The sequence below is a fragment of the Canis lupus genome, chromosome 23, assembly GCF_003254725.2.
Source record: "Canis lupus dingo isolate Sandy chromosome 23, ASM325472v2, whole genome shotgun sequence".
Taxonomy (NCBI): Eukaryota; Metazoa; Chordata; class Mammalia; order Carnivora; family Canidae; genus Canis; species Canis lupus.
In genome coordinates this window covers 27,185,975-27,205,490 of record NC_064265.1, presented here as the reverse complement: position 1 = coordinate 27,205,490, position 19,516 = coordinate 27,185,975, and the positions used below count along the sequence as shown (strand labels likewise).

At 44.3% G+C, this 19,516-nt stretch overlaps 1 protein-coding gene across 1 annotated transcript; it reads left to right on the top strand.

Moving 5' to 3' along the window:
* The first annotated feature begins 614 nt into the window (after positions 1-614).
* EAF1 (ELL associated factor 1) lies at positions 615-15,202 on the top strand. The gene is made up of 6 exons (XM_025448699.2): positions 615-993; positions 2,948-3,042; positions 5,059-5,195; positions 6,950-7,140; positions 8,834-9,067; positions 11,850-15,202. The coding sequence occupies exons 1-6, from the start codon at positions 615-617 to the stop codon at positions 11,894-11,896; spliced, it is 1,083 nt and encodes a 360-aa protein (XP_025304484.2). The 3' UTR covers positions 11,897-15,202.
* The last annotated feature ends 4,314 nt before the right edge of the window (positions 15,203-19,516 follow it).

Below are 19,516 nucleotides of genomic sequence, written 5' to 3'. Positions count from 1 at the left end.
CCACAAGTCAACTATTATAAACCGCTTTGCTTTTTAAAAAAGGACAGGCCCAAGGACTGACTGAGGAACCTTAGGGAGAAGACGCTCATCGGTTTTCGGTGCCCGCGACGAGGGGCGACTTAAAACAACCATGAGAGCTTCCCGAGGTGGCGACAGGCGGTCAAGTGGGGTCACCGTCGCCCAAGGATCGGAGACTCGCTTTGGGGGAGGGGGGAGATTTGGAGCCAAGCCCGGCGGCCTGAGTCTCTGATCGCACTCCCAAGAAGCTGTCTCACGAACCAGTGGGGGCGTCGCTTTCCAGGGGCTGGGGCTCCGGCTCCTCCATTAACGCGTGAGGGAGAAGAGGCCAATGACGCGCGGGGCCGGAGCCGTCGGGCGGAGGGCGCTCGGGAGAAACCAGGCCGCCGCGGCCGCCAGGGCCTGCGGAGAGCCGGCCACGCTGGCTACCGGGCCCGTGTTCACCTAGTTCGCCGCGCTCTCGGGCTCACCGTCGTCGGTTCTTACATTCGCCTGATCGGGGAGGGCCGGACGCCCTCGGCCCTCAGCCCGGCTAGGGGAGCCGCCACGCGGGGACAAACCCGCCTCAGGCACCTCACCCGGCGGAACCCTCAGCCATGGCGCCGCCCCCGCCACTTCCGCCTCGGACGCAGAGGTCCCGCCCCGCCGCCGGAAGTCGCGCGGCCCTGCTTCCGCGCAGGCCTCCCCCGCCCGGCCCGCCCCGCCGCCGAGGAGAGGACCTGCTTCCGGCCCCGGGTGGGCGCCGGCTGGGCTCGCCGCGCGCCGCGGAGCGCGGCCCAGGGAGCGTCGGTCCCCCGGACGCTGGCGCCGGAAGCTCGGGCCGCGGCTGCGCGGGGAGAGCGCCGGTGCGGGCGCGGGGCTCGGCGAGGGCCATGAACGGGACCGCGAACCCGCTGCTGGACCGCGAGGAGCACTGCCTGCGGCTCGGGGAGAGCTTCGAGAAGCGGCCGCGGGCCTCTTTCCACACCATTCGCTGTAAGCCGGCGCTCCCCTGCGTCCCTTTCGGCCGCTGCCCCGCCTTTGCCAGCCCGACCCCTCCCTCGGCCCCCGGCCCCCGGCCCCCGAAGCCCTGGAAGCCCTGGAAGCCCCTGCCCACGTCAGCTCCCTTCTCTTCCCCTCGATCCTCCGGGACCTCAGTCCCCCCGCCCCCACCCCTCCTTTTTCCCAGCTCGCTTCCAAACCAAACCCTCCGTCACCCCCAACGATATTCTTGTGCCTTGTGATCCCAGATACTTCTTCCGAAGGTGGTCGGCCCCCTTGCTTTTTCGTCCGCCCACTCGGCCCTTCCTTATGCGAAACTGACCCCCCCCCCTCTTTATTACGGAAAGACCGTGACCTCACGTCGGCCTCCAGGTCGCCTGTGGGCCATCCCCCTTTCCCAGGGCCCCGCCAGGGTCCTCCACGGTTAAAGGGCCCTTCCCGTCTGCTCGCGAGCCTCGTCGCCTCCCTCCCCTTCCATCCCCTTCTTCCCTGTCCTCCTCAGCCTTCTTGCCTCGTCCGTCTTTGTTCGGGCCACCCCGAGCCTGCGCTCCATCTCCTGGGCAGCCCGAGAATCCGCGTCCCCCGTGCGCTCCGTCAGCGTCTTCCCCCCTCTAGCTTTGCGTGCCTCGTCGGACCCTGCTGTCTTTTGAGGTCACCCATCCTACCCACACTTAAACCCCGTACCAAGCCCCATGTGGGCGACGAATAAAATTAGCATTGGTGAGCCTGGAGTAAGTTAAAGCTTGGTGAGCTATGTTTGGAAGCCGAGGAGGAGGCCTAAAGACCAGCCAAGTAGTCATTATGCTGGACCTTCCTTTTCTGCGTGATTACAGACTCTGTGGAGGGAGGGCACGTCCACTCCAGGCCCTGCGTGAAGTTTCGGCTGTTAGGAATGGGCTGACTGGAGCATCCCTCTGTGATTCACAAGCTCCTGGTTTCCCGTCTTGGTAGTGCTCGTGCTGGTTAAGACTTGTTTTTGTCGAAGGAGCTAATAAAAGTGACTCAACACATTGGAAGAGGGCGTGTTGGGAGAATGAAGTTCCATCTTTCCGTGGTCACTTGCCTTCCCATTACCGTGTCTCCTGCTGACAGCAGATCGGCTTTCTCAGAGGGTAGATGTGGGTGGGGAATGTGACAGGAGCATCATTTCCTGAGCAGTTTCCTTAGTTGATGGTTTAATAGGGTGAAGGGCAGTGCGGAATTTGAGAGGCTTCACATAAGCACCTGGCCTGCAGCTTGAGACCAGTGTATGTCAAAATGGAGAAAAATGACTATTCATGTTGTACTTTGGCAGCAGTTGAGAGATGTGGGCAGGATTAACCTTTGGAGGTGCAGTTCAGCCATCTGCTCTGTACTTTTACAAGAGTGTTTTTATTTTTGTTAAAGCTATAGAAGTTGAGTGTGGCAAATTCTGATTTTGAGTTTCTTTGCAAAATGAAATCAGTTTATGTGGTACTGTGGCCTTCCATGTTTCATACTGGGCTTAACAATCAGAGAATCTTTCAAAAATGCTGTGTTTGCTTTTGATCCTGTACGCAACAACCCTAATAAAACACCTTATGGATAATGGGGCGTTAATTTTCATCTGTCACTTGGGAGAAGGGAGTATCTTTGCTTAATAAAATGGTATATGAATTCTAGCTTTTTTTCTTCAAAATGATCCAGTGGGGATGGGAGGAAAATATGTGGGAGGTATAGATGAAACAAAATTGTACCTAAATTGGTAATTATTGAAGCTGGGTGACAGGACACCGAGGCTCATATTGTACTATTCTTTGCTTTTGTATATGTGGAATTTTCCACAATGAAATAGGTTTTTTTTTTAATTCTAAATTTGTATTTTGCATTTATCTGGAGTGACAAAAAAAATTAATGTTTAAATAAGAATGCCCAGGAGGCTTAGTATAAGTAACTTGGTGGATAAATGCTCTTTTGCTTTTCCCTTTAGATGACTTTAAGCCAGCATCTATAGATACTTCATGCGAAGGAGAGCTTCAGGTTGGCAAAGGAGATGAAGTCACAATTACACTGCCACATATCCCTGTAAGTTTATGCACTGTGGAATCACAGTGAATCCTCATATTCTTTTATTGCGATTTGAATTTCCTACTATTTACAAACTTCTAGATTTCTAAAGTTCCAACATAAGGAAAAAAGGAATTTTGGGGGTGGGGTAGGGTGGAATTCATGCTTCCCAAGTGCTTGAGTAAAAATGATTCTTTGCCATTTTCCCCAATCTCCCTTTTCCCCCCATTTGCTACAAAGTAGACCAGGTTCCTATCTGGATACATAGCCCCTCTTTTAGATTGGCATAGCTTTTTTTTCCCCCCCTCTGAAGAGAAAAGCCCTAGATGCCATGTTGGTTTATAGCAACAACAGTTTAGGAGTGTGGCACAGGCAAGCCAGGAGTTAAGGCAGGCAGGAGCAGGATTGATAATTTTTCATATATCTGGCAAAAGGCAAAGTGCAGGCTGAAAGTTTTAAGCAAGAACCAGAAAATCAGAGCATTCAGCTAATGTAGGGGTGAGGAACTCAGTTAAAAGCTAAATTGAGGGCAGCCGCGGTGGTGCAGCGGTTTAGCGCCGCCTGCAGCCCAGGGCGTGATCCTGGAGACCCTGGATCGAGTCCCATGTCAGGCTCTCTGTATGATGCCTGCTTCTCCCTCTGCCTGTGTCTCTGCCTCTCTCTGTCTCTATGAATAAATAAGTAAAATCTTTTAAAAAAAAAAAAAAAGCTAAATTGAGAACTCTTCTTGCAGAGAGATTTTTTTTTGAAGCTTTGCTCAAGGCAGCACTGGAATCACAAACCCTGAAGTATCAGATACTCTTAATGAACGTGTGTCGTTGCATGTCACAGCATAAGGTCTTGGTAACCAGTGATAGAATGAAAAGGCTCTGGATAAGAAGCTTTGCGCTGAGGAACAATTACTTGTCTGCCAGCTCCAACTGCTATTTCATTATTTGTTGCCTTTGGCAGGTTACATCATCTCCCTTCGGATCTTCATTTGCCAAATGGAAAATAAAGGGGTTAGATAAATGGTCTCTAAGGTCCCTTCCAACTCTTAAGTTTTTACCCTATGAATTGGGAGTTAAAGAGCCAAGCAGTTTTTTATTCTATACAAGGGATTAAATCCCATATTTGTCATGTATTATATGTTAAATATTAATCGAGCACCTACTATGTGGTGGTCCATTACTAAGCACTGAGAATACAATCTTAACACAAGTACATTTCTTGGCCCTGGGGAGCTTATAGCCTGGAACTAAAGAAATATAAAAAAACATTTATTTTACCAAATCAGGGAAAGCTTCTCTAAGGAAGTGACCTTTGAGCAGATATGAAGAGTAAGTAACTGAACGAGAAGGGACAGGATATTGTGGGCAGAAGCCTTGTTAAAGGTGTGCAAAAAAGAGCTTGAGGACCTGAGAGGCCAGCCACCTTTTGTTCTGAATTCCACAGAGCCGAGGGCTGAGTGGTCTAGGGTGAGGCAGAAGGGCCAGGTGTGTGGTTTAAAGATTTTATTGTTTGGTCTCAGAGGAACAGGGTAGCAGTTGAAGGGCTTAGGCAGTTGAGTGGCATGATGTACTTACTCTGAGCCAAGCAGAATAACCAGCTGCCCTTGGAGAATGCTGTGTTGGTTACTTGGCCTGAGGGGAAGCACCAGACTCTGAAATTACAAAGAAATACAGAGATAACTTACTAGTTTCACTTCTCATAGTGAAAGTTCTACTCAGTGTAATACCAAGTAGTGTTTAATCTATTTTTATCAGTTCACATCTTGCCATTAATTGTAACACAGCTTGAATCCTTAGAAAAATCTATGGTAATTTTGCAAATTTATATTATCTTTCTTGATTATTGAGAAGCAGTTGCACAGTTACAGATTCTTGCTGTATTACTATTTCCCCGTTCTTTTTGCCTAGGAAGCCAAAGGAATCAGTTTATTCTATTTGGGTAACTCTGATAAAAGATTTTATGAGATAGTCATTTGTAAATTCAGTTTTGATATTCATAACTGATGTGTTTAGTTTGATCATCATCTACTTTCGTGGCATTTAGGGATCCACACCACCAATGACTGTGTTCAAGGGGAACAAACGGCCCTATCAGAAAGACTGTGTGCTTATTATTAATCATGACACTGGTGAATATGTGCTGGAAAAACTCAGTAGCAGCATTCAGGTCAAGAAAACAAGGTATGTAAATAACCAGATACAGATTGATGTGGGTTTTTTATATCTTTGCATTATCTATCCATTTATTTTATAAAGATGTGAGCATTTGGGTGCTCAGTGTCCTATTGATAATCTCAACAGCTCTATGTCTGTCTTCTTGACAAATCAGTAAAGTATCGCTTCCTCAAATGCAATAAAAAGAAATAATGCTTTTAAGACCTGAAACATGTAAACCACTGGGGAAAGGATGTACTTTGCAATTATATCTGTTTTGTTAATCTCATGATTGTTGATATAGTACCACCTAAAGGGATAAGATTTTTTTTTTTTTTTAAAGGGATAAGATTTAAACTGATAGACTTTGTAATTATGAAAGAATCATTGAGTAATATATATTCCTTATTAGATTGAAAATAACTAATTTTTCACAAGATGTGTTTGAGCTATTTATACCAAAATAAAGTTTTGCCTATTTTTTTGAATAGTGAGCTCTTTTAATATTTAATTCAACAGGCATTACATGTCTAATACAAAGCCAATTCGATTTTAAAGTCAAAATTTATTTCATTAATAGAAGCAACCCAGTGGTTCTCTTTTTCACATTGAGATATAGCAATTACTGTAATACAGTTGTGAAATCTTAGTTACAGTCTGATTGATGTTTTTCTGTTTATGCTTTCTCAAGCCATTTTTCTTTACTCATTCCACAAAAAATAAAAAGTTACTGTTTATTTATGGGTTATGAGGTGCTGAACACGATCCTAAATGCTTTCATGCATTATCCTACCTAACTTTACTAAGAACTTTTAGAAGGGTGCTATTTTATCCTTTAAGACAAGCACACACACAAAAAAAAAAAAAAAAAAAAAAAAAAGACAAGCACACAGATGCAGAGATTGATTATTAGTGAGCTTGTGACTTATTGGAGTCTGGCACCAGAGCTGAGCCCTGTGCTGGCTTTCAAGCTCCTGCTCCTCTCCCACCTGGGAGGTATTTGTATTAATTACCTCCCTCCCCAAACTAGTGACACTGTTATTCCCCCAACAGCTGATGGTCAAGGGTATATCTCTCACTACTCAGTGTCATCTGTGGATTAGCAGCATTTTATCACTTGGATGCTTTTTTGAAGTGCAGAATTTCAGGACCTGCTGAGACAGAATCTGCATTTTAAATACATTCCCCAGGTGATTTGTGTGCTCACCAATATTAGAAAGCCCAAAGTTTGCTGGGCTAGTCCATCTACAAAAGAAATTGTTAACGAATAGAATTTTCTCAGTTTGGGGTGGAATGCTTTGCTTGTCTGCCTGCAAGAGCTGGCACGTGACAAGATGAGCAAGCAGTAAATCATGCAAAAATCTGCAAACTAGCCAGTATTTTGAGAGCTGGTTTTACTTAGTAACTCATACACTTGTGAATACAACTTTATATTGTACACAAGTCAAATAAATAATCATATTGTCTACTAGTAAAAATGGGTTTTCATAATCCCATTGTGTCTTCCATACTGATTTTATCTGCTTGCTATAAAATGTGAGCTCCTTGAGGACAGCAAGTGTGTGTGTTTTATTCATCTATCTCTGGTGCAGGATGTGGTACTGGAATGCAATAGGCAGCTGTTGCATGAGTAGCTCCTGTGATAAACTTACAAACATCAATATTTTGAAGTAGTCTGTAAAGAGCACAGGGTTGTGCAGAGACCTGCAGGTACTTGGTCCCCTGAACAGAGTTGAGTACTATTTTTGTCCCTCCAATTTAATGTCCTTATCTCATTTCAGAGCCGAGGGGAGCAGTAAAATCCAAGCCCGAATGGAACAGCAGCCCACTCGTCCCCCACAGCCATCACAGCCACCACCACCTCCACCACCTATGCCATTCAGAGCTCCAACAAAGCCTCCAGTTGGACCCAAAACTTCCCCCTTGAAAGATAACCCCTCACCTGAACCCCAGCTGGATGACATCAAAAGAGGTAGACAGCATTTTCTAGAACTATGATAGCAACTTGGTGTGGGGTGTTGGTGTTTTTGTGGCAATCACAAGGCTGTTCTATTGACATGATGGCACAGGCTTTTTCTGCCAATGAAAAAAATTTCTGCAGAGTTCACCATTCCAGAGGTGATGAGGGTGGGCCAGGGCTGTTGCCACTTACCTCGTTTGACAAGTCTGGGTCTTGGAATAGTAACTGGAGTTGTGGCTATCTTTGCAGCTTTCTACTTAGAGGCCCAGGATATAAACAAGCATGACTGCCATTCAAAGGTCTGTATGACACGCCTTTAAGGCTTTGGGAGAAGAGAATTCCAAGGTGTTGGGGTGAAAACCAGATGTGTCAGTGTTAGTATGGTATCTAGGTCAGAAGAACATCTAAAATACCAGGACCCCAATGCTTTGTACTAACACAAAGTATGTAAACACGAAAGTGCTATGGGGACCTTGAAATGAGAACGTATGTATTGTATGTTTTTAAGGAATTAACACCTAGAAAGACCTAGAGGTCTGGCCAGGTTCTCTCCAAGGCCAAGAGTTTTCTTCCCATACAGTGAGTGGGTAGTTTTAGTTGTCCAGACTCTTAGGAAGTTATGAGGCTAAGTGTTGTATTTCAGATTTGTAAGGTTTTATGGAACAAAAGTAAATCTCTAACAGTCGTAGACAGGGAAAGATAAAGAGTTGTCCTTAAGTTTGCCTTTTCTACCTTATAGAAGTGCTCTCTTTTAGTAAACAGAATCAGTCTGCCTGGTGCACATTTGTTAAACCTCCTGTTTTTATTTCTTGGTTTTGTTTTCCTCATGGATATTAGAATGCTATTTATTAAAGTTTTCACTTTAGTTGATCAGGAATTGGACTATGAGTGCTGAGTTATTGCCAGTTATGCCTAAAGGAACCATACTTGTTTAAAACCACATTGCATATTCGGACAGGAAAATCTGGCATCTTAATGTATCCTATGATGTGTCCTTAACGTACTCTCAGTGATATTGAAAAGGTAAAACATGTTTTTCCTTCCCTGCTGTACATGTGTAGAAGAGGTAGTACCTGACAGTAGTGTGTCAGTGAGGTATAGAAAGAGGGCAGAGGAGGAATGTCGTTTCCCCATTTTCCTTTAGTTACCATGGTTCCCCTTGCAATTTTTTTGTGGGATCGGATAGCCAGAGAGGACCTCAGAGGCTGTCTGCTCTGGCTCGCATTTTTTTTAATGTCTTGGAAAATTCATGAACTCCCACTGGGGTCTCCCTGCTGGTGAGAGGTAGAGCCGAAACAAGCATCAAGATCTTCCAGTGCCTAGTCAAATATTTTTCAACCCCTTAGCATAATATTTCTCTTATTTGGTGTTTTAATTTCATAATTCACAATATTTTTTTTTGTTTTAGTAGATAAGGCAAATAGACTTTATCCATTTCTTACACAGAACAGTCTTTATCTCATACTGTTTTCTTTTTGGTTATTTGGGGTGAAGTTAATGTTTCCATTGTCTCTCTGAAGACAGTTTACTTTGTTGGTTTTGGTTTTAGTCATTTTTTTGGTATGTTTTTAAGGAATTAAGGAAGGAGGAGTGTAAGTTACTCTTCCTTGCTATTGGTCCTGCCACTTCACTGTTTATAGAAGGTTCAGCATGCGGCCTTGAGAGGGGTTGCTGCACTAACTCATGCTATGTCATTTTATTCCAGAGCTGAGGGCCGAAGTTGACATTATTGAACAGATGAGCAGCAGCAGTGGGAGCAGTTCCTCAGACTCTGAGAGCTCATCAGGAAGTGATGATGACAGCTCGAGCAGCGGGGGTGAGGACAATGGCCCAGCGTCCCCTCCGCTGCCCGCACACCAGCAGCCCTACAACAGCAGGCCGGCCGTAGCCAACGGAACCAGCCGGCCGCAAGGAAGCAACCAGCTCATGAACACACTCAGTAAGTATCCTCTCCCTTTCTTGGCTCAGAGAGAGGTGGCATGTCCGGCCAAAGATGTGGCTTCTGTTTATCTCACACCAGAACCTATGCACCAAAAGATATTTAAGGCATAAAACATGTTGACAAAGAAAATTTGAGCAGAAAGGAGTAAGTTACCAAAGGGTAATAAAAAGGGGCATACAAAACTAAAAAGTCTGTTCTTTCTTCTTTTTTTTCCACTGTCACAAATGAGGTTTTTTGAATTCTGGAAAATGCTGAAACATGAACAGCCTGGCTCCTTATTTTTGCATTTACCAGGCTTTTAGGGCACTGCCTACCACCATACTGAACGCTGCCTCCAGTTCTTTCTTACAGCCCCAAGAACCCTGTTCTCCAGACTATGGGATCCTATAGCCCACAGACTTGGGAGCTTGAGCCATTAGGATATATTTGGAAACCAACCAGCCTTTGACAAGAGGGAGAGGAAGGGGTGTTGCCGTGGCTGGGTGGCTCTCCATGCAATTGATACTAAAGTAAAGCAGAGCAAAATAAGAACAAAGACAAATTTCTATGTAATAGAGGTTGCAAGAGTTCTAGTTCCTACACCCTTCTCTCCAAATCCTTGTTAATGCTCTCGCTTGGTATGACTGCCTTTGAGGAGGTTGGAAGGTCTGGAAGCAATGGGGAGAGGCTAATTTAGTTAACTCTACCACTGTGGTCCAGGCAAAACTAATTCTTAACCTCAGTACTATAGACACTGTGGGCCAGATAAATCTTTGTTGTGGTGGCAGTCATATGTACTGCAGGATGGATCTATGCACTAGGTGCCCTTCTTCCTCCCTTTTCCCCCTGTTGTGTCAACACAGAATATCTTACGGCATGGCCACATATCCTCTGGGGCACAAAATCACCCCTACTGGAGAAACACTACTCAGGGTCCCACTCTTCTACTTGAGTGAGTTCAACACTGTTAGGGTATCCGTTAAGGATATTGTCTGCTATCCCATTCTGTGGGCCTACATTCTGGGGATCAGGATCAGGGTCTGCTTTGGTGCTCTTCTCAGTTGGCTAGAGATCAGAAATTTCACATTGGGAGTTTGGTGTTCACAGTGGAAAAGTACCAGATAGCTACTATGGCTTTAGGTCAGTTTTTAATTTTGCCCAGTTAATGCTAAATTATTCTTTCCTCCTAGGAAAAAAAAAGAGCAAAAAACTGGCACTGTGGATGTTACCTGCTTACCAGTGTCTTAAAATCCTTTTAACTCCTCACGGCTCCAAGTCATCCTGTTCTGTAGCAAGACCTTAACTATGCATGTCTCATATACAGTAAAGCACTAGAGTTATTTAAACCAGGGCTGTCAACTGGAACCAACTTAGAAACCCTAAAATCACAGTAAATAGTGCAAATTTGCTAACCTTTGTATATAAACATATAAAGTAATCATAATATTGTTTTCCTGAGTAGTAACCTAAAGTATATTTTCTCTCTTCCAAAATAAATGGATTGGGGATCCCTGGGTGGCTCAGCGGTTGAGTGCCTGCCTGCAGCCCAGGGTGTGATCCTGGAGTTCCAGGATGGAGTCCCACATTGGGCTCCCTACATGGAGCCTGTTTCCCCTTCTGCCTATGTCTCTGCATCTCTCTCTCTCTCTCTCTCTCTGTGTCTCTCATGAATAAATAAATAAAATCTTAAAATAATAATAAAAACTACCACGTTAACAAAAGTAACATTTTTATGAAAATTTTCCAATCAAAAAAAGTTTTTTAGATTTTTTTTTTTTTTTTTTAAGATTTATTTATTTATGAGAGAGAGAGGCAGAGACACAGGCAGAGGGAGAAGCAGACTCCATGCAGGGAGCCCAACCTGGGACTCAATCCTGGGTCTCCAGGATCATGCCCTGGGCTGAAGGTGGCGCTAAACTGCTGAGCCACCCAGGCTGCCCCCAATCAAAATATTTAGTAAGAAGAATAACATTGCTTTAAAATTTTATGAATCTCTTTAATGTCTGGCTTAGTAGAAAGCTGGATTCTACACCTGCTTCTGCATTGTTATGAGGAAAATCTGGTGTCACACAGGCATGTAGTAAAAGGGAAGTACCTTCCTGTAGGGGCCTTGGACCCCAGGGTCCTCAGAACAAACTCTGAGAAGAGCTGGCCTAGGGATCAGCAGTCTAGTCCTATGGTAGTTCATTCTTGTAATCCAAGTGGTATCAGCTGGGGTCCTGTTACTCTTATCATCTGGTACTGAAATGTTGAGTATTTCTTTTCTTCACTCCTAAGACCTAAATTCTGCACACTAAAAAATGAGGCTTCATAAAAGCTCATTAGTTGAATTGAGGTTTAAAGTAACATGAGTATATTGTACAGAGGTGCCCCAGAGGGGATCCTGGATTAGCGTGTTCCTGGTATCAACAGTATTCAGCTTCCTTAACAGGAGGCCTAACTGTGCTATTTTAGCATTTATAAAGCAACTTAATATGAACAATTGTAGATCATGAATCAGTTATTTATAAATGCTTTCTTGCTATTCATTAACACATTTAAAAACTGTCTGGCCTGCTCCTCACCTGTTTCTACCCCAGGAAGCAGCATTGCCATGCTTTGTAGATACCAGGAATAGCATTTCTTTAAAAACATTGACTACATTAGTTTTGTCACTGAACGAAATCGATTTTCCTCCCTAATTAACTAGAATTGGCTTGGTTTTACTGTAGTGTGATAACCAAGGCAGTCATACAAAGACTTGTGGGGAAGTCGTTTTTAACTTGTGCACTTCTGGTGTGATTCTGTTTTCTTTTTATAGGAAATGACTTGCAGTTGAGTGAGTCTGGCAGTGACAGTGATGACTAGAGTCGGATCTTTCGAAATCAGCTCCTCGTGCACAGATGTGCTGCTGGATCAGGCTGCACTCGCATGGAGCCCCTTGCTGAGAGGGACGCGCTATGGATCAGTGACTGTAGTAGGAGTTTGAGGCTCTGGAGGTCTCAGATATTCAAGTCTTTAACTTAGTGGTGATGGGTGATTTTCTCGTGTAATTTTCAAACAATCTCATGTTGCAAAGTAGAACTATGGAAGAACTAACAGAATTATTCTATTTGGTTAACACTATTCCTGAAAAACAGACCAATGTACCCTGGTCTAGGTTACTCAAAGGCCGTTATCTTTAGCAGACCAGTGATTCAGTTTTAAACCTCAGCAGCCACAGTTTGCCCCAGTGGTTTGCACCAGTGAAATGAAACCTGGTCTTTGAGGGGTAGGAGAGAGAGGGAAACCTCAAACTGCAGCACAGAAGTATGTTAAAACCACTTTAAACTGTTGAGACAAAGTGGTAAGGAAGTTTTGTCTGACCCAGTCTGATAAGCCTGTGTAGAAATGGACTTCAGGAGGGAGTCCTAGAGTGTCCTCCTGAGGGTACACTAGAGCTCTGCTAGCTCAAGCCCCTCATTTACAAATAAGGAAAAAGAAGCCCACGGCTGGCTTATGGTCGGTCTCCTACCCCCAGTCCAAGCTTTTCCTGCTGCTCCCTCCTTTAATCTCAGTGGTTGGAACCGGAGATTCTCATGCAAGACATTGATAGTTGTACATCAGAGCTTTTATTCGATTCCAAAAGACAAAAGTGTTGGGTACTTCTGGCTCAAATTCTGATCCAAAAAGTCCCTAAGTACATGAGTCTGGGTGAGCAGATTAAACCAGCAGCCACTGTGTTAACACCTGAGATTCAGTCAGATTGGGGGCTTTTAGTTCCATGTAGATCCATGCTACATGTGCTTCACTCAGTGCATTTTAGTAGGGGGAGGTAGGAGTGGAAGAGCGGTATAGTGAAGGAATCTTTCTGAACAAAAGAATCAGCAGCAGGTTTTCAAAAACCAGAATCCAGATAGGAAGCAGTTCTGCAATATGAAATGAGCACATTCTTGGAGAAGGCATTTCTGTTCATGCTTTTGTACCACTGTTTGTGCCTGACTCCCAGAACGATTTGTATTTTTGATATACAACTAGAAGAAAGTCACAAGATTGCCTTTTTGCAGTGTGCATTTTCCAAATGAATGTTACAGGAAACTAGTCACTAGTAAATGTTCCATATTGAGTAAATGTGTGACAAATTGTCCCGTGATTAGTATGGATAGCCCATTTCTGTAATTTGAATGAATACAATTTGAATGTCCTAAGAAATTTCCATTTACTTTGGTTCAGTGGGTATCAAGAACGTTAAAAATGATTTTCCTTCCTTGGGTTCCTGCACCCAAAGATGGCCTCTGCTTCCCCAGCTAGCAGATGGAAGCCTCCTGGACCTGGAAAGGAATTAGAGGATTCATGGTGGGGGCTTTGGTGAGAGTTGCACCTTACAGAATCACCGGTTTGATGCACACAGTGGCTCCAGTGAACTGGAGATGCAGGCCCGGCGCCATTATCCAGTGGCACACTCACTCCCCCCACCAAGTATAGGTAATAGGGACACACTAGAACTCTGTGGTGGGTTCTCAGCCCATCCTGAGGTTTCCGTGGATTTAATGGTAGGTAAGAATTTATAATGAATTGGTAATTGTTTTATAATTCCTTGGTAATGACAGCTCAGGGAAGGTGAAGGTCTTGATTGGGAGACTTGACTTGTTACTGGATGTGGGAATTGTTTCACTGATCTTAACTTGCTCAAGCTGGGGCAGGTTCCAGGAACTTGAACTAAAAAAAAATCTATTTAAGCCTCTCTGTCCTTTTTTTTTTTTTTTTTTTTTTCTCCTAAAGTCTTGATTTATACAGATAGAGCTGTGGTTTTTGGCATGTCGGGTCAAGATGTTTGTTTCTATAGGAAATGCTTGCATGTTGCACTGGGTTTGGTGAGTTGCGATCTGTGGGCTTCAGGCCTTTCCTCTGTCACCCATCCCATCTGACACTGCACGGTTGTCCTCTAGCCCACTTCCAGTTAGTTCTCTGCACAAAGCCTTCGGTGGTTCCCTCTCCCCACCCTCCACCTTTACCCACCAGAACAAGGAATCTTTTCTTTTCAGAAATCAAGAATTTGGCCTCATAGATTACTTCTCATGAGTAAGCTTGTACCAGCCTCCTTGGACTTGTTCTTTGTGCCTCTGTGCCTTCTCAGTCTCTCCCTCCCTTCTCCCCTGTCAGGCCTCAGGCCCGACACTCTATAGGTGCCATCTTCGTGGACTCTGTTTCAGCCCACTGGAGTGCTTTGTGTACGTACTGACCTTCCTCTTGCTTGAGCTCTGGTTGCTGTGAACTCCTTAAGAGCAGGGACTTGTCTGTCATTCTCATTGCTACTCCCTGGGGTGTCCACAGGAATAGACATTCAGATGCTTATAGCCTGGTGGGGAGGAGGCAGAGAAAACCAACCAGTGGAGTACAGAGGGTAGACATGGAGAAAACATTCCAAGCATTTGGAGACAGCTGAAAATGATCCGTGCTGATTTTCATGCTTTTGAAGTCTCTAACTGAATTGTTAAAATTGCCTTTTCTTCGTCCTCTATGACTACCATCCCGTGAGTCATTAGGTAAGGTATAAAGACTTAAATCCGAGGTACCCAAGAAGTCATGGCAAGCCACAATAAAGATGTGATTTGGGGAAACTTAATACAAACTAGAGATTTGTGATGATGCCACTCATTAACTATTTTATTTCTATACCAGAATCATTTTTCTGTGTGTGGTATTAATATGTATGTGCTTCAGTGGTGGGAAAACTTGAAAATTCCAAAATCTTTGCTATCCTAATTGAGAGGCTGATTAAGTAGAGTGAGTGTGTGTGTGTGTGTGTGTGTGTGTGATGTATTTATTACATTATTTTGAAAGATAATAGTCTGTTATGTGGATGTATATTAGGTACAGCCAAATTGGATGTTTCCATTTGGCAAGGAAGGTAGGATTTCTGAAACTCAGGCCTTAACCAGTAGGTTGGAAGACAAGACCAATTGAAGCGTTATGAAATATGTGTTTTTGTCGCTTCTGTCCTATCTGTCTTGGGTTTATTGTCTTATTCTTTAATGACTTTTAAAATCTTGTGCCTAAAAGTTTATTTTGCATAATTATGAAGTAGATGTGCATGTTTACATTTATGTAAAATATTTGCTGTGTAAAGTTTTTTTGGTTTATTCTCTTAAAGATCACTATATTTAAGTAAAAAAAAAAAAGGTCAGCAATACACTTCATGTCTTGGTGGATTTTCTTTTGTTACCTAGAGATCAATGAAAAATGTAGGGTTCTATTAAGAATCCTTTATGCTTAAGCTTATTTAAATGGATTCCTTTTTAATTTGGTGTTTATGATCATTGGGATAAACACCCCAGTTTTAAAAGGTGTGAAGTTCAAAACTGAAGGTGGTCTTTAGTGAGCCACATGGCATCTGAGGCCATTACTTGGTCTGGAAAGCCAGCTTAGCTTTGAATCTGAAAACCATAGAGGGGTTAAACTGAATCCCTAGACATATCCTCATAGCCTAGTCTTTTAGCTCACCAGACTCCTTCCACCTATGGTGCCATGCCACTCATATATATATACACACATGTACACTCACTGGCTGGAAGTGACCCTGCTCCCTGCTCCCATTCCACATGCCTACATCAGTCTTGAGGTCTTGGCTCCAGATAGTTTATAAACTTCTAGGTGGGCAGTGACCATATTCCCTTTTTAATTCTCTGCTATCTTTCTCCTAATGGGTGCTCCATAGATCTGGACTGACTACAATTACACATTAAGAGAACTAGGCTAGGAGTCCTCTGCTGCTTATTCTGTAATTGGCTCCCATTTCTTCAGGGGGATATAGGAGTTAGATTTGAATGAGGACTCTGGGGACACTGCAGTGTACCTTCATCAGTTAAGGGAGTTTGATCCTCATTTAAGTATTGCCGCTACAATGATATGTAACAAAGCATCCCAGGGTTCAGTGGCTTAAAATAAACATTTATTTTGCTTACAAGTCTGGATTGGTGATTTAGACTGGGTGTTCCTGGACAGCCTGGTCTTGACTGGGCTCCATATGTCTTGACGGATTCAGCTGATCGAGGATGGCCTTGGCCAGCCTAGCATAGGCATATTGTCATGGCAAAGGCAAAGGTGCTAGAGTGAGAGACGAAACACCACTACCTCTGTCACAACTGCTAACATGTCACTGGCCAAAAGCAAGTCACAAGATCAAGTTCAGAATCAAGGGGTTGGGCAAATACATTGCATTTCACCAGCTGATGGGAGGAGTAGCAAAGTATGTTAGAAAGGTGTGGATACAGGGAGGTGTGAGAATTAGGGTGGTTGTTGCAGTCATTCTACAACCTGTATATACTCCACATCCCCATCATGGTTGAGAACACTGGGCCATACAATGACTTAAGTCCCCTCTCTTGCCTGGCTTTTCTCCTAGCCAGATAAATAAAAGTCCATGTAGGAGTTAAGGCCAACTTATATTCATGGATCCTGCAGAGGGCACCAAACGCAAGCCAGCAGCTCCTCTGGACTTGGCGCTTTGCCCTGTCCAGAGTGGTTTGCTTCCTTTCTAACCTTTCTAACCTAAAGCACTGTTATCTATTGCTAAGTAACAAACTACCCTAAAACTTCGTGGCTTAAACAACAACCATTTTATCTCATGGAAGTGTTGGTTAGGATTTAGGATAGAGCTTGGCTGGGCGATTCTCCTTGGGGCTTCCCCTGAGGTCACTCAATGTTAACTTAGGTGGCAGACAAGCAGGACTGGAGAGTCTGAACTAGTTTCACTTACATCTCTGGCACCATGGTGGGGATGGCTGGAAGCAAGTTCATTTGGATCCGTCAACCAGAACCCAACATGGCAGTCTCAAGGTATTTGGGCTTCTTTCATGATGGCTGCTCTCCCCTAGGATGAGTGTCCCAAGAAGCTGCTTGGCTGTAGATGATCTAGCCTGGGAAGTCACCCAGCATCACATCCACAGCATTCTATTGGTCCGTGCAATCAAAAGCCCACCTAGATTCAAAAGGAAAGGACAAAGACCCTACTTCCTTAATGGAAGAGTATTAAAAAAAAACCCCACTTACCCAAAGTCCTCCTGTCCCCCAGTGTATTTGGGCTACTACCGTTGTTCTCAGATGAGACATTTCCCCAGAAGTAGTGGCTCTTAAAATGTGGTCCCTGGTCCACAGCACCATCAGCATCCCCTGGGACCTTGTTAGAAATAGAAATTACCAAGTTCCACCCCAGACATGCTGAATTGGAAACTCGAAAGTGGGTCCCAGTAATGTTTTGACAAGCCCTTCAGGTCATCCTCATAAACTCTAAAGCTTTAAACTTGTGCCCCAAGAAGATAGTCTCCCATGATGAGCCTCAAATGATGACCCACTACTGTGAATGACTGCCTTCATTTTGCCATCCTAGGTAGGAGTTGGATTGAGAGTAACCTGGAGTGACACATGCAGTGGGATGTGATACTCCTTATGAGTTGGAACATCAAAACCCCAAATCTAGAGGTATCGAGGGGGTGGAAGGATGGCAAAACCAAAATAATCACAAATTCTCTTGAGGTACTAACATCTTGGCATTTTCCATGGGCCCCTTTTTCTTTCTGCAAAGGTAGTGGGGCAAAGGCAAACAAGGGCTGGGGAAATAGCCCATTTCTTCCTATAGTGAGTTGGTTTCTTGTTTCTTGTAGCGTTGTCTGACTCCAAAAGTCAGCTGTCTGGAGCTGAAAAGAACTTAGGTGAATCCCCAGAGAGGAAGGCCCTCTGATAAAGGCAGTGTGAGTTCTCTTCCTATTCCCCCTTTCTGTCTGCCTGCCCCCCCACCCCAATTATGTGAGGTGGGGAGTCCTCAATCCTTTACTCTTGTGTCATTTGCAACAAATGAGGATGGAAACCACACTCTTGGAGCCTCTGGGTCCATGGGTGGTGACTGTAGGTTATTGAAGTGTAACCGTCTCCTTGATGAATTGCCAAGATCCTTGATCTATGAGCTCACTGTTACCATACTAATGCAAGATCTGAGTTTCACTGAAATTGGTTCACTCCACTATAGGGGAGGGAAGGGGAGTGCGGGACAACTCAAGTAAAGCAGTGAATGGAGCATGGTTGGCCTATGAATTGAGGTTTGGAGATTCTTAAGCAATTTGACCTATGTGTCCTCCAGGCCCATATTAAAGTGATGGATGATCGGTGTATGTCCCATGATGCTTAGAAAATTTGTCCTACCATCTTCCCAAGCACTGCTTCCTAAGTACTAGTTACCAAGGTTGAGAACACGGTTCCTCTAAAGACCTTACTTTGCTCACAAGTTTGTCACTCAAATGGCTTTGAAGGTGGATAAAGACTTCTGGAGCCAAACCCCATCCCCACGCTTCCCTGGTTATGTTAGGAGCCTGGGGGCTGGCCTAGAGAAGCCTCGCCATAGTGTGGGTCATTGGGGATCAGCTGAGCAGAGCTTGGGCCTCTGTTACTGGTGAAAGGGTAAAAAAACTAGTCCAGGCTGAGAGAGGTAAAGTCAGCCCTGTACCATGTCATTCATCAGACTGTCAGGGCAGGCACTGATAATGCTGCAAAGTTAACAGGAAGCAATCTTTCTCTCAAGGTCAGCTCTACAGTATCATAATCACTCTTTGAATGACTCCTGCTTTCTTTTCAGTGACAGCCTCAGCTTTGCTTTATACTCCTGCCACCTGAACAAAAATCATGTCAACCTTTGTGACTAAAATCTTGGGCTGTCAAAACTTTGCAGTTTGCAATCCTATCATTAACAATGAAACTTTCCACCCTTGCCTGGAAGACCTGCGCTGCATGAGTCACTGACACAGAGAAGCAGTTTCAGTTTCTACCCTAGATTCAAAAATTCTGATAGGGATTTTCCAGCATGACAGTCCCTGCTTTTCTTAACTTTGCAGTTCTCCAAGGAATCGGGACCTGGGTCCACTTCCCAGTCCAGGCTTGACCTTGACCCCTGTTTTGCTTTGAGCCTGTTCCCACAATGCTGCTTTCATGTTCTGCCTACACTGCACCCCTCCCCAAGTCTGTCATAATCTTTTTCTTGGTTTGATGAGCTGTTCCATTATTCCTCTGGTGTTTGGTCTTCTTACTACACGACAGTGAACCTGATTTTGTTGGTCTACAAAATTTGTGTTGGTTCATCCCTGGTGGTATTTGTCAAACAGGCTAATGTGCTGCAGAGTTTGAGAACCCCTGCTCTTTTTCACTGTTTTATAGTAAAGGCTGTAATAAAGACTGTGGTCCAAACTGCTGTCAAAAGTGAACCCATGTAACCAGCCTCAAAGGGGGAAGAAAGAACCCCCAGGTCCCAAAGAGGTGAGTGATTCGGCCTAAGTCCTTAAATAATAATGACACAGATAAAACCCAACCCTCTGTAAAGAGTTTCTAGGTGTCAGAAATTTTAACCGTATCATCACTAAAATGCCAACACGCCCTGAAATAACCCAGTATAAAGATGAGAAAAACAGAAAAGTTAAGCAAATTATGCAGGAAAATTAAATAGGGAGTTAGTGACAGGCTCCA